The sequence below is a fragment of the Heloderma suspectum genome, chromosome 2 (assembly GCF_057233095.1).
Source record: "Heloderma suspectum isolate Gila_16-S chromosome 2, 16-S_ref, whole genome shotgun sequence".
In the NCBI taxonomy this organism is placed as follows: domain Eukaryota; kingdom Metazoa; phylum Chordata; class Lepidosauria; order Squamata; family Helodermatidae; genus Heloderma; species Heloderma suspectum.
In genome coordinates this window covers 277,811,761-277,832,778 of record NC_139459.1, presented here as the reverse complement: position 1 = coordinate 277,832,778, position 21,018 = coordinate 277,811,761, and the positions used below count along the sequence as shown (strand labels likewise).

The window sequence follows — 21,018 nt, the reverse complement described above, 5'->3', positions numbered from 1 at the left end:
CTGCCTCTTGCAGTTCATAGAACCTGGGATCCTTCACCTGACTGACAGAACTGACAGAAAACAAGGATGATATTCTGTACATAAACCATGGCTACATGTGGTTAATTTGGTCTTAGATTTTTAACAATTAAAAACACACACCCATCCCCCCACCGAAAGCACTAATTACATGTCTTCGCAGGCAATCCTGAGACAGTTTGCAACACAATAACCTCCCTTGTGAATTCCTTCCTCCAATGTTACCTGTAATGCCACCTGTATTATCCCCCAACAGGGAGGAACATTGTGTTTGTATGGTATGCTAGGATCTGCAGCTTATTCAGGTGTCCTCATTCTTAATACTCACAGCCTTGTATTGGATCGGGGATGTCCAACTCTTATATTCTTGGGGGTCACTATATTCTCCAGAAACTAGGCTGATGAGCACTGGAACAGTCTGTCCAGGTTTTGTAATGCTGTTTGCATCACTTAGCAAAAACAGTTTCACAGTTATAGAGCGCATGTGCTTGGCCCTAAGGAACTAATGGGCTTCCTGAAAGGTATCCTCAAGAGACAGACTGACAGTATCTTTCCAGAATGAGCATGAGATAGTAGTAACACATATATGAAGTATACCCAGAGGCTCATCACGAGTAAAACAGTGTGCACCATTTTTAAAAAGCACACCTTGATTTAAATTTGGCAGAATCACAGAAGCCAGGTAAAGATGCACCAGGTGTCAAATCTGACTCAAAGGCTGCCATGTTTCCCAATGACAATATAGTGTAGTGGTTAGAGCAGTCTTCCCCAACCCGGCGCCCTCCAGATGTGGTGGACTACAAGTCCCACAAGCCCCAGCCAGCAAGTTCAATGGCCAGGGATTATGGGAACTGTAGTCCAAAACATCTGGAGGGCACGAGGTTGCCTGTCCCTGGAATAGGACCAAGGAGGGCCAGTTGCAAAGGCCCATTCCGCCACGAACTTTATTGGGTGACCTTGGGCCTATCACTCTCTCACAGCCTAACCCACCTCACAGGGTTGTTGTGAGGATCAATGGGGGTGGGGGAGGAAACCATGTATGCCACCTTGAGCCCCTTATGGAAGGGGGGAATAAAAATATAACAAATAAAGCCCAGCATTACATCAAACAATATCCCACTGGGCATTACATCTGTTATCTAGCTGGACTAGAGACACAAGGGCCCTTCACTTTGTTCCAGCAGGTTTTCTTTGTTAATCAGTATCCCTTTATCCTCATTGCTACAGCGGTGATAATGATTCACTTTTCCAGTGTTCCTGAGCTCTTGCGCGATCTCCTAGGACAGTTTCGCTTTCCTGTGCTGACAGGCTGTGTCCCCATCAGCCTGTTGTTTTTCGGGCTCTTTCTCTTCCTGCAGCATTTCTGCTTGAGCATGCCTGCTACCTTGCTTGTGTCTTGTTAAGTTCCTTCCCCTGAGGGCTCCTTGTGGTGGGTGCCAACACATTTCTTTGGTTTCAGCTCCTGATGCTCCGGGTTTCTTCTCAGGATGATACTGTGACAGAATCCTTTAGGGAAAGGTTTGCTCCAGCTTTGGACAGCTTACAGAGCCCTGGGCTGTAGGTGTCTGTGGGGCTGTGCTCTCTCAGAAGGAGGGAGTCTCTCTCCAAACCCCATTTTAAGCTGTGGTTTTGGTTTCCATAGTGACACTTCCTGCGGTAGAGAAAAGAGGTAGTGAGTGCAGCACTGTGAGCGTGGCAGGCAGCTGCTCTCCTTCTTTCTCTCCCTGCCGGGGATGCTCTGAGGGCTGTGCTGCAGACTCAGGGAGGGGCTTCTCCTAGGCTGATGGTCCTGGGTTTCAGGGACTACCTGTGACAGCAGCACGAGGCATGCTGGGAAAACCCAAACACCTGGGCGTCCAAAATGGCCGAATGGTGAGTGAGTACACTTCCAGCTGCTACCAGGGGGGTGGCAAGGCCAGGGGCTCCTGAGGGAAAGGTTCTTTTTGCTTGTTCTGTCCCTGGATAAAGGATGCTCCAAGAAAGCAGCCTTTCCGAGACCTGATCTTGGCATTTGGAGGCTGGGATGGTTGCTTGTCCGAGAAGATCAGCATTCACTGGCTTTCTCCTTACAGGACCTCTAGGCCGGCTGCAACTTTTAGGGTGCCTTTCCCCTTTCTTCTTTGGGAAGATTAGTACAAAGCACTGTAATATTGCTATAATGGGGAGGATGAGATACTATCATGTTCTTTACGCCTGGTTACAGTTTACCTCACTGTCCCACCCCATTCTTTGTAACTTGGGAAAGAGGACACCGAGAACTCTGTGTGTGTAGCTGGTCTGTGTAGGATCCTGAAGTGACTCCCCCCAGGGATTGTTTTTGTCACGTTGAACGTGAGGGTTTCTGTGGCCTGTGAAATCACAGTGCCTTTCAGAGACTCCAGCTTGCACCGAGTGGTCTGCTGTGAACACAGAAGAACAGGGCTAGCGTGAGAGCCTCTGATATCGTGTTGCACAACTCAGCATGACTGGCAGCCATCAAAGGCAAGGAAGGGCTGTAATCACTTCAGATGCAGGCTGACAAAAATGGTGTGCAGGAGCCTCACGTCGTGAGCAAAAAACAAAAAAGCACAGAGCCGCAGGACAGATTTGGGGGGAGATGGCAGATGGTTGTGTGGGGAGCCCTGTTGTGGAATAGCAGGACTCTGTTTAGCCTGATCAGTTGCTTGGAAAGTGGGTGTCGCCTTTGGTTGCACTGGGTGGGAAGACAGTGAGACCCAAATAATTCCTATGTGGGATCAGCTTGTAGGACCCTTTGGAGATCTAATCTCTGCAGTATGGTTCATGGACAGAATCCCTTTCACTGTGGTCACAACATGAAGCCCTACCTTGTAGTGCTGATCATAATAGAAATTTCAGATAGATACTCTGGAGGCTGTGTGTCTGGATGTTTTCCCCTACGATGTAACATTAGGCCAGATTCCGCTTTGTTGCAGCAAAGCCAACTGTGGGTTTTCAGCAAGGAGTAGTTGCTCCTGTTATTTCTTGAGTTATTTCTCTGTTGATGTTAGAACAGGGGTGGGGAACCTCAGGCCCATGGGCCAAATCTGAACCACCTGGAGTCCCAACCCAGCCCTCTGGTGTTCCACAGATGGCCACACCACCTCCCTCTGGCCCCATCCCATTTCAACTACCAATTGTTGGGTGGAGTTCCCAGCTTTTACGCCATTGCCCTCTCCATTTTGAAAGGTTGACATGCCTCCCCTACGGCTTAGTTACAGGCAGCAAGAATTTTAAACTACAATATGCTGGCATTTTTGGCCCCGCCCCTTTTGGCTTTGGCTCCACTCACCATTGGAATGGGGTCCCTGAGTGCTGCTCCAAGATTGAATTTGGCTCTCAGACTGAAAGAGGTTCAATGCCCCTGCGTTAGAAGGACCAAAGTGTCAGCCATGTCCCGTTGCGTGGCTTCTGTTAGTCTTTTGTGGTGATGTGTGACCTGAAACACCTAGACCAAGGTTCTAGTATTAGGAATCTTGTACATGCCAGCATGGTGACTTGGGCAAATGACGTTCGCCAACACTGCCACAGCAACCAATATGGGATTTGTTTGACTAAGTTGTACAGCACTCTAGCAAGGTTGATCTCTGTGCCATATCTGAACTGTCCTTGTGATTGTAAGAGACTCTATTTCTTGTCTATGACCTTTTGATACCATCCTTGTACAGGAGTGTAATTTTGAGCTATAGATGCCACTGAACCCGAGTAATTCAGCCTGAGGTGGACCTGGACTAAACAAAGTCTCTGGCTTACTTTCTTCAAAGGCAGCTGAGATGAGGTGGGGACCCTGTTCAGTACCCTGTTCAGGCTCCAGGTTTTTGAGGGCCCTTGGGCAAGACACCCTCAATGAGCCCCCTCCCTCAGTGAATCCACCTTGTTCCCAGCTGCCATTGCTCCTCATCCAATTCCTAATGATTGCCACCACTTGCTTGGTTGACTGGCAGAGAGTCAATGAGCAAGCAGGCAGTGTGTCTGCTGCGCCTCCTTCTCACCACCACTGTTGTCTGGGCCAGAGCGAGAGGCAGGTGAACAAGCAGGTTGCAATGGTGAAGAGGAGGAGCAAGTCAGTGGGCCTGTACTGGGGTTTGGACCCTCAGCAGGTGTCCCACCGTGCCTACCCTTGACTCTGGCCCTGACCCTCTTCTTGCCTACCAATGACGTCGTTGCGTTCCCATCCATCTTACACTGCTTGTAGGCGGAGGTTCTGACTACAGCAGGCTTTCATAGGAGCACAGGAGATGGGAGAAGGCACAGCTTGGCACTTTTCCTAAGGTTGAGACCTTTGTGACCGCAGATGGTGGCTGTCCTGTACTTTCATCAGTGTGTAGCCAAATGCCCTGTGAAGGTGTCTGACACTAGAGCAGAGACTACATCCATACTGGCTACTGCTCCTGCTGAGTTTTGTCCATATCCCAAAGAATGCTCTGACCACTCTCATCCTTCTTTTGCAGGGCCTGGCTGTGTCAGATGGGGGTAAGTAGGGCCTGTGTCTTGGGGAGTGGTGTTGGAGTTATGAGGTCAAAGGCCTGGTTAAGGCAGCAGGATTTGTTGGCTAACAGGACGGGTGGAATGTGTGGAGGTTGCTCAACTCAGTAAGGAACAGAAATGCCTGATCACAGGTCACAGTAACTCCGTTTGGCACTTTGAACTGTGCAAAACAGTGTTCTGCTTCTAGATGGTAAAGCAAATTTTGCTCAAAATACCCCAGGATGTTTGATTGGGGTGGAATTCAGGGCACAGACTGGCCACTTCTAGCCCCAACACTTATTGGCATGATGTGGTGCAGGACATGGGCAGGGCCAGCTCTAACATTAGGCAGAGGGAGGCAGCTGTCTCAGGTGGCAGATACTGGGGACAGAGGATGGGGGTGACAATTTGGGAAGCTGTGAATGCCAGCGTTGCAGCCCCTACGCTAACCTGCTTCCCTCAGGTGCGGTGCAGGATGCTGTCCCATTGCCATTGTCGAAGGAAGATTTAGCTGCCAGTCCAGTTGGCTCCTGTACATGGATTTGGGCAGGGCGGAGCGGGGGCATCTTGTCCATTGCTTCAGGCAGCAAAATGCTTGGGGCCAGCCCTGGCCTTGGGCCTTGCCAAGCTGGGCAAGCCCTGACTCACAGCATCATGACAGCAATTGAACCTGGGAAGGATCTGAAATCTCTCTCTGTTTCACAGAGTTAAACAGCTCTGGACCCCGGGGCAGTAATAACAGTGTGAACAGTCTGCCGAGCACCCAGAGTATCACCCATTCCCTGGGGCAGTCTGTAGCCCACTGGGCTGAGTCCTTTGAGACGCTGCTGCAGGACCGACTTGGTGTGGCCTACTTCACGGTGAGTTCCGTACCTTACTTGTGTTTGTCCTGATCTCCCCCTGCACGTTCTTTGTCTTGTGCTGTATCGCTTTCTTTGACTCCGCTTTCTGCTCTGTCATGTACGTGGAGCCTATGTGGCCCTGTATCCCTTCTGACAGATTGGAATGGTGCTGTGTGCCCTGTCCTTTCTGTCCTAGCCTTGGCTAGATGGCAGCCAGCTCTGCTCCCCTCTCTCTGGCTCCTCCAGCTGTCTGCTGTATCCGAGGTTTTATCTCCAGCTACTTCTGGCTATATTGCCTGGTTATCATGCACTGTTGGCAACGATAATAATTTGACCTGACTCAGTGCTGCCTGAACACATGGACTCCCTCTCGGCTGTCCCAGAGCACTAAATGGTGAGAGTCCCAGGACAGAGGGGAGCATCTTCATCCCTATCCCCCTCTTTCCAGGAGTTCCTGAAGAAGGAGTTTAGTGCCGAGAATGTATATTTCTGGCAAGCCTGTGAGCGGTTCCAGCAGATCCCAGCTAGCAGCACCCAGCAGGTAAGAGGATTTCCAGGGGCAGACTAAGCAGGAAAAAGTGAACTCTGATTCTGCACTGGGGGTAGGGGGGAGCATTATGCATCTTGGAGAAGTGTGGGTCAGGTTGGTGCCAATTTGTCCCAAATGGAATATTCACTCACTCTTTTTTCACCATGGGGTTTAGGAAGGGGTTTATAAAATGAAGGTTGAGATTCTCAGAAAGCCAGATCCTGTGCATGTTGCAAGATTATAGGCAGTGCATTTTTCGATTATCAGGTACGCATTGCCTGAGTTTTGAGGATGGGTGTGTGTGGGTGGGAGGGAGGGAGGGACGTGCCAAGAAGTGTTTCCCAGTCACACAGAGCAGGACTCCGTATAGCATGGCCCAGGGGCTGAATTCAGTTTTGAAGAAGGGGCCTCATTCCAACAGTGGGCGCGGCCAAAGGCAAAGGGGGCAGGCCAAAATGCCACTGTATCTCTTGGCTCAAAGCCTTTACTGCCAGTAACTACACCTTAGGAGAGGCATTTCAACCTTTTGCAATGAGGGGAAACTGCAAAAGCTGGGAAACAATGAAACTATTGGTGGTTGGGTGAAGTGGAAGGGCCAGTGGGAGTGGTCATCCGGGAAGTACTGAAGGGCTGGATTGGGATCTTAGGAGGGCCAGATTTGGCCTCTAGGCCTAGGGTTAAACACCCTTGCTGCATGCACTGAAATAAAAAGAAAAAGAAGAACATTCTGTACTCAGGGAAGCTAATTTCTTCACCAAGAAAAGATGGATTCTGAAATCTATATACATTATGGAAATGTGTCTATTTTTGCCTTTTACGTATTTTCCCTGCTTTTGCAAGTCACAGGGTAGGTCAGGAGCGATGCAGGGTACTGAAATTTGGATTTGTCAAAAACAAGTCCTGCCAGATGAATCTGATCTCATTTTTTGATCAAGTAACCTCCCTTGTAGACCGTGGGAATGTTGTAGACGTCATATACCTCGACTTCAGCAAAGCTTTCGACAAAGTGCCCCATGATCTCCTGATGAGCAAACTAGCTCAAAGTGGGCTAGATGAAACAACGATCCGGTGGATCCACAGTTGGCTACAGAATCGGACTCAAAGAGTGCTTATCAATGGGACCTTCTCAAACTAGGGAGAAGTAACGAGTGGGGTACCACAGGGCTCAGTCCTGGGCCCAGTGCTCTTCAACATTTTTATTAATGACTTGGAGGAGGAGGTGCAGGGAATGCTGATCAAATTTGCAGATGACACAAAATTGGGGGGGATAGCTAATACTTTGGAAGACAGAAACAAAATTCAAAGTGATCTGGATAGACTGGAGCGCTGGGCAGAAAACAACAGAATGACATTTAATAGGGATTAATGCCAAGTTCTGCACCTAGGAAAAAGAAACCAAATGCACAGTTACAAGATGGAGGATACGTGGCTCAACAATACTACAAGCGAGAAGGATCTTGGAATTGTTGTCGATCACAAGCTGAATATGAGCCAGCAATGTGAGGTGGCTGCAAAAAAGGCAAATGCTATTTTGGGCTGCATTAATAGAAGCATAGCTTCCAAATCCCGGGAAGTACTAGTTCCCCTCTACTCAGCACTGGTTAGGCCTCATCTGGAGTACTGCATCCAGTTCTGGGCACCGCACTTTAAGAAGGATACAGACATCAGGGGACTGGAAACAAAGCCCTATGAAGAGAGACTGAAAGAACTGGGCATGTTTAGCCTTGAGAAGAGAAGACTGGGGGGAGATATGATAGCGCTGTTCAAGGACTTGAACAGTTGTCACAGAGAGGAAGGCCAGCATCTCTTCTCAATCATCCCATGCAGGTCACGGAATAATGGGCTCAGGTTACAGGAAGCCAGATTCCGGCTGAACATCAGGAAACACTTCCTGACTGTTAGAGCAATACGACAATGGAACCAATGACCTAGGGAGGTGGTGGACTCTCCCACACTGGAGGCCTTCAAGACAAGGCTTGACAGCCATCTGTCAGGGATGCTCTGACTTGGATTCCTGCATTGAGCAGGGGGTTGGACTCGATGGCCTTGTAGGCCCCTCCCAACCCTACTATTCCATGATTCTATGAAACCTCTCCATTTCATGACTGGAAATCCTACTGAGCGTGTCGCTGGCTTTGCAGATTTTACTGGGCATTGCCCACAGACTTTCAAACCTACCTGCACAGCCTAGGGAATAGAAACTTGATTTTTTTTAAAGGCAAAGTTTTCAGAATATGGAATTCTGTACCCAAATGAATAGCAATTTCATATTTTTCTGTTACGTGGTTAAAAGCACTGAATACACACAACCCTATAAGATGAATAGAGGGACCTAGCTTGCTCTCCTCCTCTGTCGTACACTTAGGGAGCTGATGGGGGTGGGGGCAGCATAGACAGCAGCAGCACTATGTACTTTTGCTTCTGGCCTACGGTGATATCAGGACTCTCATCTCACATGCTTTCTCCGTAGCTGGCCCAGGAGGCTCGGTGCATCTATGACGAGTTCCTGTCAAGCCATTCAGTGAACCCAGTCAACATTGACAGGCAGGCCTGGATTGGTGAGGAAATGTTGGCTACTCCCACTCCTGATATGTTCAATGTCCAGCAACTCCAGGTGAGAACAGTCCACCTCAGCTAAGCCATGGTGTGTGTGTGTGTGTGTGTGTGTGTGTGTGTAAGTTAGAGAAAGGACATAGCAGGAATGGGAAGCTAGAGACACAGTCTGCTCCTCCAGTTGCTAGGAACATAGGAAGCTGCCTTATACTGAGTCAGACCATGGCTCCATTTAGCCCAGTGTTGTTGACACTGACTGGCAGCGATGGCTCTCCAGGGTTTCAGGCAGAATTTTTTTCCAACCCTACCAGAAGATGCTGGAGATAAACCCAGAACCTTCTGCGTGCAAAGCAGGTGCTCTACCACTGACCCTTTAACGGATTTGGAGCATTTTTACTATCTCCACTGAGTACTGTTGGGTGCAACCACCACAAGTGCTGAGATCCAGATCCTGGAGGGATGTCTGCTGCAGGGACAGTGATGGCACTTGATTAACCTGATGCTTCTTGCTTCAGATCTTCAACCTGATGAAATTTGACAGCTATGCCCGCTTTGTCAAGTCTCCACTGTATCAGGCATGTGCAAGGGCCGAGAGCCAAGGGCAGCCTTTGCCAGAGCTGAGGTCCCTCTCTCAAAGTGGCAGCCCCCCAACTGAGCATGGCAAGGTACAAGGCCTTTCTTTCCAGCCTGGGGTGTAGGGTGGCATTTGGGGAACTTAAAGGGTGCCCATTTCCCTCTTCCCCCCTGCCCAACCAGGTCCAGCATGCCTTGAGATGTTCCCCCCACCTCTCTCTCTCTTTCTGGCTTTCCTCTAGAAAACAAAACTAAAGGCAGGGAAATCGCTTCCCCTCGGTGTGGAGGTAGCAGGCAACTTGGCCAGTCGGAGTCCTCGGAGATCCTTCCGGAAAGGAGATCGGAGGGATCGTCCCTGGGGAGGTGAGTCCAAAGCTGAAAGTGGGGGTACAACTATTGTGCAATTGATTTGGGGAAGGCAACAGGGGTGAATAATAATTGGTCTATTGCCGAAGGTCATATATCCTCCAAAAATTTGACGTAGCCTGCTGACTCTCTGTCCTAGAGGAGAGAAATGGCAGCGAGGGGCCACCCCAGTGGCGTGAGTCCCAAGGCTCTTTGAATTCCTCAGCTAGCCTGGACCTGGGCTTCCTGTCATCGTGCGCAACCAACATCCCCCAGACAGAGGTGAGTGCTTGTGGAACTTGTTTCACCTGGAGATTTGGGGCTGTGTCAGTGAAAATATACCCCCCGCCCCATATTTGTATGGCCATGCTCCCTTCACTGCAATGTGGGCACTGGGCTCTTGCTTGATGCTGTACCATGACTGTCACATCAGGGGCCCTATCTGGCCCTCACACAATATATAATGGGCTGTGACAGTGCAGTGTGGAGGAGTTCTCTTCAGTGTGGAATTCTCCGTGACTTGCTACTGATAGCACACTGGTATTTTAGCTGCTGCTGTCTCGGCCCCTTCCAATGGACGCCCACCCCTGAAACTGTTGAAAAGATGTTGATCACACAGCCATAGAGAGACCCAGCTGGTGGGGAGGCAGTTCTCCCTCCTGAATACAGGGGCCAATCAAAGGAGAGCAGAGAGTGAAATTATCCAGGGGAGAGGATTGGTAGTGGGAGAGTATTGCTAGCAAGAGCTCAGGAAGTGCGTGTGCGTGCGTGTGTCTTTGGCGGCTGTGGCAGGGCTTTGGATAATGCCATAAGGCCACCAGATCTGTATAACTGGGATTACGTAACTTTCAAGGCCTTTTCCAATGAAAGCTACTTCTTCCAAGCAAAAGGTCTGCTCTTTTGTGGTTCCTTCTGAATCTGAAAGGAGTGTGTGTGCTTGTGCGTGTGCATACACACCTTAAGTCTGTTAAAATAGCATGTATGCAAAGAACGAAGCACTGTTGTTACCTCACCAACAGCAGGCGTAGGGAAGAACGTATTAATAGGCCACCCACAGAAAGGGAGAGCTCTTGGAGATGAAAGCAAGCAACATCGACTCTCCCTGCTGCCTAGCTAGCTAATAGACAAGCCTTAGAACAATTCTACACATTTCACAGAATGAGAAGAGGGAGCTTGGGGTGGTAGAATTCTGGACTCTACTATTTCAGACTGCAGGTGGAAGGGAATATATACCCATATATATCTAATATATATCCACATATTGGATAAAGATATGAATTTTAAAAAATCAAAAGGTCCCTACATGTAATAAAACCATCATATCATCAGGGAGATACTGGAATGGGTTCACTCAATGAAACAGAGTGGCAGTAGAATCAGGTTAGTCAGAAGGAAGTACTTCTTCACACAATACATATTTGCCTTGAAAATCACTGCCGGAAGATAGGGTGATGTACCTTTAAAAGAGGATTAGACAAATTACAGTGCAATCCTATACATGTCTACTCAGAAGTAGGACCCAGTGCATCCAATGGGGCTTACTCTCAGGTAAATGGGTATAGGATTGTATCTTTAATGGTCTTTCAGGTGCTATCAGGCAAAACTTCCATTTACCGTGGCAGTATATGTGTCGGTACCGTTTGCTGGGGAGCGCCAGTGGGGGACGGCTGTTGTCCTCATGTTCTCCTTATGGGCTTCCCCAAGCAATCTGGTTGGCTCCTGTCTGTGGGAACAGGATGCTGAGCTAGGTGGGCCTTTGGTTGGATCCAGTACGCTTCCTCTTATGTTGAACCTTTTCCCCTGATGTGCTAGTTTCCTATGTGGAGGAAGGTTAAAAATAAAAGAAACACCACTCCCCAAATCATGGGGGAACATTTAAAAAATGTCCCCCACTTGTGGCCTGCAGTGGTACATTCTAGAATGCTACCACCTCATTCTCCATAGTGTGTAGAATAGCCGAGACCTGTGCTTTTCACACATGCCATTTTCCCTAAATAGGCACAGGGAAAAAACCATATGCACCATTATATGTGAAATTCATGTGAATATCTTCTTTTGTCACATTTCAGGCATGTAAGTTTGGGACCTCAAAACACATTTATTAATGGCCCTCAACCTTAGGAAGTCACCTGGTGTGAGCTTTCAGCCTAGGAGGGCAGCCAGCCTGCCAAAAGTTGAGGGCATAGGTGTTCACAAGCAGTGCTGAATGTTTTAAGTTCTCTTCCTGCCAGAACCACAGGAAGAGCCTGACTGGCCCAGAATCTGACAATCAGAACCAGCCCATCAAGTACTGTTGTATTTATCTGCCTGATGGGACTGCCTCTCTGGCCCCAGTACGCTCCGGCCTCTCCATCCAGGACATGCTGGCCGGAATTTGCCAGCGCCGTGGCCTCCACCTGCCTGACGTCAAAATCTATCTTGCGGGGAATGAAAAGGTAGGCCTAGTTTATTGCAGAGAAAAGGGAAGAATCCCTGGAAGGATACCACTGTGGGAATTTAAGAGGAAGGGTGCTGTGCGGGCCCTCTTTCTATGTAAAATTTAGACTGGGACATCTGTAAACTCTCAGTGGGCAAAGTTGTCCAGTTGGGGTAGCACGGTGGCTTCAGGTGTGAGCTACGAGTTCAGAAGTCCTCCCCTGACATTTTACTGCAGTTCCAAACTCACTTTCGGCAAGCCATTATTCTCTCAGCCTCAACCCGTGTGTGATATTTGCCTACCTTATAGGGCTGTTGTAAGGATTACTGAGATAATGAATGTGCAGTATTTTGAACACTATTAAATTATTATATAAATGCTTATTCAAACTGAAACAGAAGTAGGATATAAGTTCTTTTAATAAACAAACATACAAACAAATACAATTAGTCCATAAAGCAAAAAGCAAAAGAGCTATCAGGGAGTGATAGGATATTTGAGAGAGAGTGTTCTCCATTACCAGTCTGCCTAGTCACTGAGGTCCTGGTGGTTCCGCATGGACCTGTGGTCCATTTGGAGTCCATTCAGAATAGCACTTTTTAGTGCTAAACCCCGAAATCCATGGCAGAAAGTCCTCCCACCCCCCGCCCCCCCACAGAATCCCCCCAGAACGAAACTTACCTGGGGCTCCGCCGGCGGCGGCAGCGGTGGCTGGTCTTTCGGCCGGCTGCTGCGGCCACCATTTGCATCCAGCCAAGCTGCCATGATAGGCTACATAAGTATTTATGTAGCCTATCACATAGCCTATATTACGTAGCCTATAAATACTTATGTAGCCTATCACGGCAGCCTGGCTGGACGCAAATGGCGGCCACTATGGCGGCTGCCATTTGTGTCCACAGCAGCCCGGCCACACCCGGAACTTCGGCTGCGGACGGCCCTGGCTGATGGCTCTGTGGAGCTGCCGCGGAGCGAAGCCAGCCAGGGAGGATTCCGGGGGGAGGGTGGGAGCGCCTCCCCCCCACCGCAGAAGCCCCACAACGGAACAAGGTAAGGAATTTGTACATCCCTACAAGTAGGCAGCTCTCTTAAGTTTCCCTCATTAGGCTCATGCAATTAGCATCTGTAAGCGTCATTAGGTTGAATGGAAATAAAGCCTTGGAAAAGAGCCCTATCGTCTGTGTGTTGATTCTGGCTACTTGAGGATTTCAGAAGGCAGCAAGTGCGCTCCTGACAGCGAGGAATGCTGGAAGAGACAGATGTCGCAATGATACATGTGTTGTGACATATGGAAAATGACATGGTTATACATTACATAGACTCAGGCTGGGAGGTGATTCACACCCAGCCATAAGAATGTAACAAACACAGTAAAATATAGGGAAAGCCCTTAGTCACTAAGATTATTTTCTCTCATAACATGATGCTTTTAATGCAGTATTTTTATTTTTGTTTTTTATTTATAATTTATGTGTTACATTTATATCCCCCTTTTGCTCCAAGGAGCCCAAGGCAGCATATGTGATCCTCTTCCTCTCTCTTTTATTCTTACAACAACCCTGTAAGGTAGGTTAGGCTGAGCATCAGTGACTGGCCCAAAGTCACCCAGTGAGCTTCATGACTGAGTGCGGACTAGAACCTGGGTCTCCCCAGTTCAGCACTGTAACCATTATACCAGATGCGCTATTTTTAAAGCTATCTTCCCGGAGTTGTATCCTTGGTCTCCTTTGCTTTCAGATGTCAGCACTCCTGTATAGATGTGGATATACAATCCCTTCTGTAGATTTACAATCCCTTCGTATATCACCATGCAAACATGTACAGATGTGCATGCAATAGTGCATCAGTGTTCTTTCTGCTGCATTAATATGTCTGCCTTTCCTTGACTTCTCACAGAAGCCACTGGCACTGAACCAGGAGAGCTTAGTTCTGATGGACCAGGAGGTGAAGCTGGAGACCAGGGTCAGCTTTGAGTGAGTGTGATCTCCTGCTGTCTATTTACCCATGTAGCCCTGTAACCAGCAGGCAGAAACTTTACTTCATCCTTCTCAGCATGGGGCCAGGGTTTCTGCCCCAAGAGGGCAGCCCATCTGCATTTGCAAAACAGAAACACACAAAACCCCTCTCTGTCTTCTTGGCTGTCTTGGGAGCATGCACAGTCCAACAGGGCTCATTGCTGATCATGCTACTGGTTGCTCTAAGGCTGGTTTTAGACACCCAGACTCCAGTTTGGTACTGGTGGCTGAGTAGATCTGGGGGTTGCAAGCAGACAGTACATGAGAATTATGCTCCTGTTGGAAATTTGCACACACAACCCGCCGCCACTGTCTTGTGGACATTGAAGTGTCATTACCTAAGACAGGAGTGGGCAAAATGTGCTCTGCAGGCTAAATGCAGCCCCCCTGCCCCCCTCAGCCCTGCTGTGCCACTAACATGCCACCAGATGTTGGCAGTATGTGGCAGAAATAAAAAACGCCACATTTTTGCTTTAAAACAAGGCACGGGGGGCATTCTGGGAGTGCAATTTTACATTTGCGCCTACGCACATTGTTTTAAAGTAAAAACGTTTCTTCCTCACCACCAAAATTCGGTGGCAATTCAGCAGCGGTGTGTGTGTGCAGCCCCCATTGGGTTCTTGGGGGGGGGCGAAATTGGCCCCCAGACCCTCCAAAGTTGCCCACCCCTGATCTAAGCCAATATGAACATAGGGCAAGGCTCACAGTCCCACAGCAAACTCTGCCTCTCAGACCCCAAGCCACAAGAAAAGGTAAAGAACCCCTTCTCTTATTTTTACCACATGAGGCGAAGCATTAGGATTTCATTACAGGAAACCTGAACGAACTTTCTCCTTGTTGCCTCACTTTGCCCATTTTGTGGTAATCCACATGTAGGCCCTGTACTGGAGACTGTCACCTTGGCCCCTTCCTGCGCTGCTTTTCTGTGCTCTCAGTTTCTGTGATCTTGCCTGCAGGGGCCCAGAAATAGCATCACTGGTTTTCTACAGAAGGCACTAGGAAGAGATAGGGCACTCTTTTATCCTTCATCTGGGCTGGGGTGGATTAATGGGCTGCAAAACTTCTGCAAGCTGCCATATGCAGTGTACTGTGCCCACATGGGGTATATTTATGCTGTTCCTTCTCCTTACAGGCTGGAAATCACACCTATCAACAAGACAGTACGTATTCTGGCAAAATCTACGAAGCACCTGCGGGAGGCATTGCAGCCCATCTTGGAGAAGTACGGCCTGGATGTTACACGGGTGCTACTCCGACGGGTGAGAGTGGATTGGGAAGAAGGGAAATGAAATGTTTAAATGAAGACTGGGTGATCCTAGCCCCCTGCTGAGTGCTGCGATCCGTAGAGATGCAGTTGCTGGTGGCATCTGAATCGTAGATTCGGTTGCTCTCGGCATCTCTTGCTCAGCATTGGAGACAATGTTTTTCCTCCTAGTTAACCAGGACAGTGTTAAGGGACAAGTAAGGAGAGACCAGCACCCAGATCAGAGTCCACAGTAGTGCTCTTTCCCAATTGAATGTAGGCCATTCAGAGGTCCAGAATTTCCTCAGGCTAGAGGGGGATCCCCAGGATCTCAGCGCCCATGAATTATTGTAGGGGGACTACAGCATGTGTTCCTGTTCACCCACTTCTTGAGAAGCTGCCTGCTCTAGCAGCATGGACACAACGTTGTCCTCTCAGCCTATCCACCCTGATGGGTCAGAGGCCTCTCCGTCCTGGCCTTTCTCCTGCTCTTAACTCCGCTCTTTTTCTGCAGTCTGGTGAACCCCATGCGCTGAATATGGAAGAGAAGGTGAGCACTGTGGCGGCTCAGAAGCTTGTGCTGGAGTCAGATGCAGGTATGTGGAGTTCAAAGGTGCACATGGCAGCAACTGCTCATGGTGAACATTAGATGAAGAGCCATTTGCCATAAGCAGGGCAGCTGCCACAGGGACACAAAGGGAGAGTCCTCCACATGCAGGGCATTCGTGCGCTCCATGCTCTGATTGTTGTATCAACAGACCAAGCTCCTATGGAGGGAAATCCCACCAGATGCTGTGCAGTGCTGTGCCCTGCCCCACATTTGCCCTGCTCGACAGTGCCCCCATTTCACAGTCTTAGGGGCACTGGCCACCAAGGCTGCTTGCTGCCTGTTTTCTGGCAGGGTTCCTGTGCCTTTCAAAGCTGTGTGATAAGCAGATGTTCATCAGGTGAAGTTTTCCTCCAGCAGGAAGCAGCAGTGATGGGAAAATATTTGCCTGTTGAGTGCGCTCCTGTCATGCAGCTGTTAAAAGCATGGGAACCTTGTTAAAAAAAAGTGGCAACTCTACTTCTCCACCGCCACCCCGGCCACATCTCCTAATGCACAATTTTCCTCCTTCCAGACACATTGGCAAACACGGTATTTCCTTCTCTTTGGAGCATTATCTGTTGAGACATAGATCAGCACTTTCTCATCCAACCACTTCAAGAAGGGTCAGTCTATGTTCCCTGGGCTCCGGTTTGAGAGTTTCCAGCTTCTTCCAGGCTGGTTCCTCTAGGAAATCTGGATCCATTCTCTACCAAGTCTTACTGTTGCATCCATAGCCTGAGTCCTTAGTCTGAACCACCCTCCCACTGCTGTCAGGGCCTCAGGTCAGTTTCTTGGCTCCCCTGATCTTTCAGGATCTAACATCCATGTGTTTCATTGCAGAGGTGAAACCTGTTGGTGCCAGAAATGCCACAGCAAACCCTTCCTGTGATCAGAGCGAGGTGAGACTTGGCCATGGAGGTGTACAGCTGTTCCTAGACAGTACTACTTCCCAGCTGAGGGTATCACATGACTTGATGCTTCTACATTTAAACGCACGCACATATCCCTGCATGTAGAAAACTAGATCTCAGTGAGGAGAGTTCTGGCCTAGCATCCTTCCTAATAATACTAGTTTTGTCTGTGCAGATAATCTTTTTTTTACAGCCATGCAATCCTCCTACATTCACTGTAAATTGGTACAGCCCAGGAAAAGTTTTATTGCCTCATTTGTGGTTTGTATGCATTAGGCCTTAATTAGATCTTAATGATATAGGGAGGGATACAAATGTTTTAAAATAATTAATAAATAGGCCTATGCCAGGGGTGGGGAACATGAGGTGTAGGGGCAAAATCTAGCCCTTTGAGGTTCCCCAGATGGCCATGCCCCTTCCCCTGGTCCCACACCATTTCCCCCAACCACCAATTGTTTGGTGATTTCTGGGCTTTTGTATGATTTTTTCCCCACTTTAAAAGGTGGAACTGCCTCTCCCAAGGCTTAGTTATTGGCAGTAAAAGATTTAAGCTACAATGTGCTGCCATTTTAAATATTTTTTTTTGCCAACCCTTTTGCCTTTGGCCACACCCACCACTGGAATGCTGCCCCCACGAGCTGCTCTGAAATTGAATTCAGCTCTCAGGCTGAAAGAGGTTTCCCACCCCTAGCCTGTGCTGTGGTGCTTAGCTAGGTACAGCGTTCACCCTTTTCTGGCTCTAATCATGCCCTCTCCCACTGTGGTTCCAGGATGACAGCTCTGCAGAGACAGAGTCTGAGGCTGAGCCACTCCCAGAGATGTCCTGTTCCTTTACCAGGCCTTCCAGGAATAACCAGAACCGGCGCACATGTGACTTGGAAGGTAAGTCATCTCTGACATTATCTGGCGCCTCACCCAGCTAGGGATGGTCAAGGGGATGCTGAGGACTAGAAAGTAAGGAAAGTGGCCTCAGAGAACTAAACAGAATCATGTTGGTCTGCATATATTTCTACATGTTACATCCTGTGAATGTATTCAGTGTTGAATGCTGTTCTGATGCTTAGAACTATTGGGCATGAACCAGCCAATGCGAATTGTATTGAAGTCCCTTGATTTCAAAACGCGTTCTCCCACTCTCCAGCACTAGAGAGACCGTCTCTCTGCTGGGGAAGGAAGTAGTTTCGTTTTTTTAAGGAGCAGACTGTAGAACTCTGCATCACAAAAGTTTGTGTTACCCATGCCCTCACTCCTATCCATTTTATGGGGATGCTGCTGTTTTGCATTCAGCTCGGAAACTAACCAAAAAACTTAGTTTGGATAAGGCAAACATTTTAGCAGACTCTAGGTACATAATATATATCAGAGAATCTACTACACATTCCCACTGAGTTTTGTCAAACTAGAGCTTTAGTCATAGGTGCATTCAGGAGTCTGCGCTGATACTTCTGGCTCTCCATCTGAATCCCTCAGACCCTTCGGAAATTAATAATTCTGAGGCGGCTATACTAAAATACAAATGCATTTATTGTAAAAGAAAGAAAATGTCTAATCAGAGACACAGTCAGGGCACATTTAGTACTTCTCTACCCGAAGTATTCACTGTCCTTATTAGCTGGCTAAGATAAGGATGTAGGGAATGGCCAGGTACTCACATATGGGATGGGATAGGGGTGTCCTAAGATGAAAGTACCGGCGTTCAAAGTTCTTCTGAAGCAGTGGGTCTTCAACAGTGCTGGGTGTTTTCCCCATTCACACCATCCAACTGTGAAGTTTGGAACTCGTGACATAATTAGGTATCCTGAGAATCTCCACTTCCCTTTAAAAAAGTGTCTAGTCATTGTAACTACAAAGAGAGCTTGAGAATACGTGAGCAATACTCAGTGACATCTCCGGAGCCAAAGGGGAAGCTATGCAAAATGTCTAGTGGCAAGAAGGCAGAAATGGAATGCCCCACGTAACTCCTTGCCTCTCCCCATATTGCTGTAGTGGGGTAGGGAGGCTAAGACTAAAAAATGAATAGTTGCTTAGAGCAAGCAAATTTTTGGCTGAGGTGGAGCTTGATCTGGAACACTTTCTAGCTCACATCTTAGCCACTGCACATCAGTTCTCTGGTTTTGAAGAAAGATTTAAAGATGAAGAAGAGGATGGGCTGATGAATAGAAAGGAGAAGGCTGGTCTAGGTTTATTATGATTTTTAATTATATCTATATCCCGCCTTTTCTCCAAGAAGTTCAGAATGGCATACAGAATTCTTTCCCCCTTTTATCCCAGTTACCCTCACAACAACCTTGTGAGGTAGATTAGGCTGAGAGACAGTAACTGGACCAAGACCACCCAGTGAGCTTCATGGCTGAGTGGACATTTGAACCTAGGGCTCCCCAGTCCCAGTCCCATGCTCTAACCAATATACCACATCGGCTCTTGGGAAGCGGGATGGTAGAAAACATAGAGCAGGGGTGGTGAACTTATTTGGGGAGGGGAACAGATGACCCCACCACCACTAGCCTCTCCACAGACCTAACATCCCTTGACATCATTTGGTCCACACCTTCGCTGCATGTGGACATTCCGCAGTCGGGGAAAGCCAGCGCACAATAAAGCTGCCCCTGGCCAAGCCTCTGTGCCTCAGCCAGGGCGGCTTTGCCTGCCCCATGCCTTCCCCCGTTAGAACAGCAAGTGGCACACTGAGGGGAATCCCAGAATCCACACATCACTTGCCAAATGGGCAGGGGAATGCTGTGCAGGGGAATCCCTGCTGTTGTCCACTGATCATCCCTGCTAGTCTCCAGTGGGTGGGGGCTTGGGGAGGCAGATGGATGGGGCCATGGGCTGTATGGGTAACCTCTCTGGGCTGGAAGTTCCCGTAGGCTACTAGTGGCTACTAGTCCTGATGGCTATGTGCTACCTCCAGTACCAGAGGCAGTGAGCCTATGTGTACCAGTTGCTGGGGAACATGGGTGGGAGGGTGCTGTTGCACCTGTGTCCTGCTTGTGGGTTTCCCATCACCAGCGGTTTGGCCACTGTGTGAACAGAATGCTGGACGAGATGGATCCTTGGTCTGATCCAGCATGGCTCTTCTTATGTTCATTCCTGGCAGAAAGATAAGAACAAAAATAGAAGAAAAAATAGAGGAAGCAGACAGATAAACTCTGTGGAGCAAAACGTGATGGGGAAACGCAAGGAAGGAGAATGATGGGGCATAGCTACATAATTCTTACAGCATAATCCTGTGCATATCTACTTAGAAGCAAGTCCCACTGAGTTCAAAAAGACTTATTCACAAGTGCAGCCTTAAGCTAGTTTTAATAGTAATTCTCTTCCCAAGGAAGTCTGGGATTTGTGGTTCCTTCTGTGAGGAAGCGAAGGGCTCTCCAAGAGAGAATTATTAGCACCCTTACCAGGATTCCTTGGGAGAGGCCATGACAATTAAAGTGGTATAAAATCGATACATATTTTGTTGTGTGGATATATATATGTTGATATTTGTTTGGAGAGTGACGACGTCAAGCTTTGCCAGATCTAGAGTGAATTTCTTCCCCCCCCCCCCCCATTCCCCAGGGCTAGTGGAGCTGCTGAACCGGGTCCAGAGCTGTAGAGTCAATGACCAGCGTGGGCTACTGTCCAAAGAAGATTTAGTGTTGCCTGAGTTCCTCCAGGTACCTGAACAAGATGGTGTCTCCTGCGAGATCCACTCCTCCTCCAGCTCTGCCCCAGAGAAGATGTGCACACCTGAAGCCCCTGATGCGAAGTCAGTCTCCATCTCTCTGTGTCAGTCACAGCAGCCCCCCCTATCCCAGGCTCCTCCTCCTTCAAAGCTGCAAACACGATGTCCATCTTCATCATCGTCATCACCACCTGCTGCTGCTGGGAAGCCTTCAGCCGTGTGATCTACTCCATGAGCCCCCCCCCATGTCCTAGCCCCCCTCCAAGAGGTCATGTTCCGTGCAGTAAGGCCAGGCCCTTCCTGTTCAGTAGCTGTTGTGGTATTATGGTCTGACTTACACAGGCCCCTCCCCTGGTCTAGGAATAGAGTTGAGGCCCAGCTAGGACCCATACCCAGCTCGAGAGACCCCCCAGCCTGTCTTCCAGGAATGGATGGACATCCGTACTCTTGATGTTCTGCCTGACTCTTACACCTTGGAACTGCCCATGCTGGCTGGGCAGGGAAACGCCAGGGCTGCTCACTTGCTGTACCAGACTGTTGTATGGTGTTGCTCAGTGTTGTAAAACATCTGCCCATGGCTGCTCCAGCGGCAGCTGCACCTCTGTGGCTAGTGGTGATGATGCCTGTATATAGTTTGTAATTTTCAGTCTTTGTAAAATGTAAGATACACTGCAGATAAAGTCCTGAGTCTCTGTGTGTTTGTGCACATGCGTTTCCAGCAGCTGGTGGAGGGTGTGTGTAAATGAACACACCAAGCCTTAAGACAGACATGCTTTTGTCTGCACACACAGTGAATTTCAGGAATTGTGGGGATAGAACTGTTTGGGGATGGACATTTCCTCTTGATGCAAGGTCC

The 21,018-nt window shown here is 48.7% G+C and overlaps 1 protein-coding gene across 2 annotated transcripts; it reads left to right on the top strand.

The window, feature by feature from the left end:
- Positions 1–1,359: 1,359 nt before the first annotated feature.
- Positions 1,360–20,858, top strand: RGS14 (regulator of G protein signaling 14). Of its 2 annotated transcripts, none has more exons than XM_084839443.1 (15): positions 1,360–1,890; positions 4,467–4,488; positions 5,188–5,342; positions 5,773–5,865; positions 8,324–8,467; positions 8,922–9,071; positions 9,222–9,342; positions 9,485–9,606; positions 11,556–11,759; positions 13,637–13,713; positions 14,888–15,014; positions 15,513–15,594; positions 16,428–16,546; positions 17,269–17,380; positions 20,057–20,858. In XM_084839443.1, exons 1-15 carry the CDS (start codon positions 1,846–1,848, stop codon positions 20,383–20,385), a joined length of 1,902 nt encoding a protein of 633 aa, XP_084695569.1. In that variant the 5' UTR covers positions 1,360–1,845; the 3' UTR covers positions 20,386–20,858. The 2 variants fall into 2 exon arrangements, with proteins under 2 accessions (XP_084695569.1, XP_084695570.1); XM_084839444.1 differs by having other exon boundaries at positions 1,519–1,890; positions 16,428–16,486; positions 20,057–20,854.
- Positions 20,859–21,018: the final 160 nt, after the last annotated feature.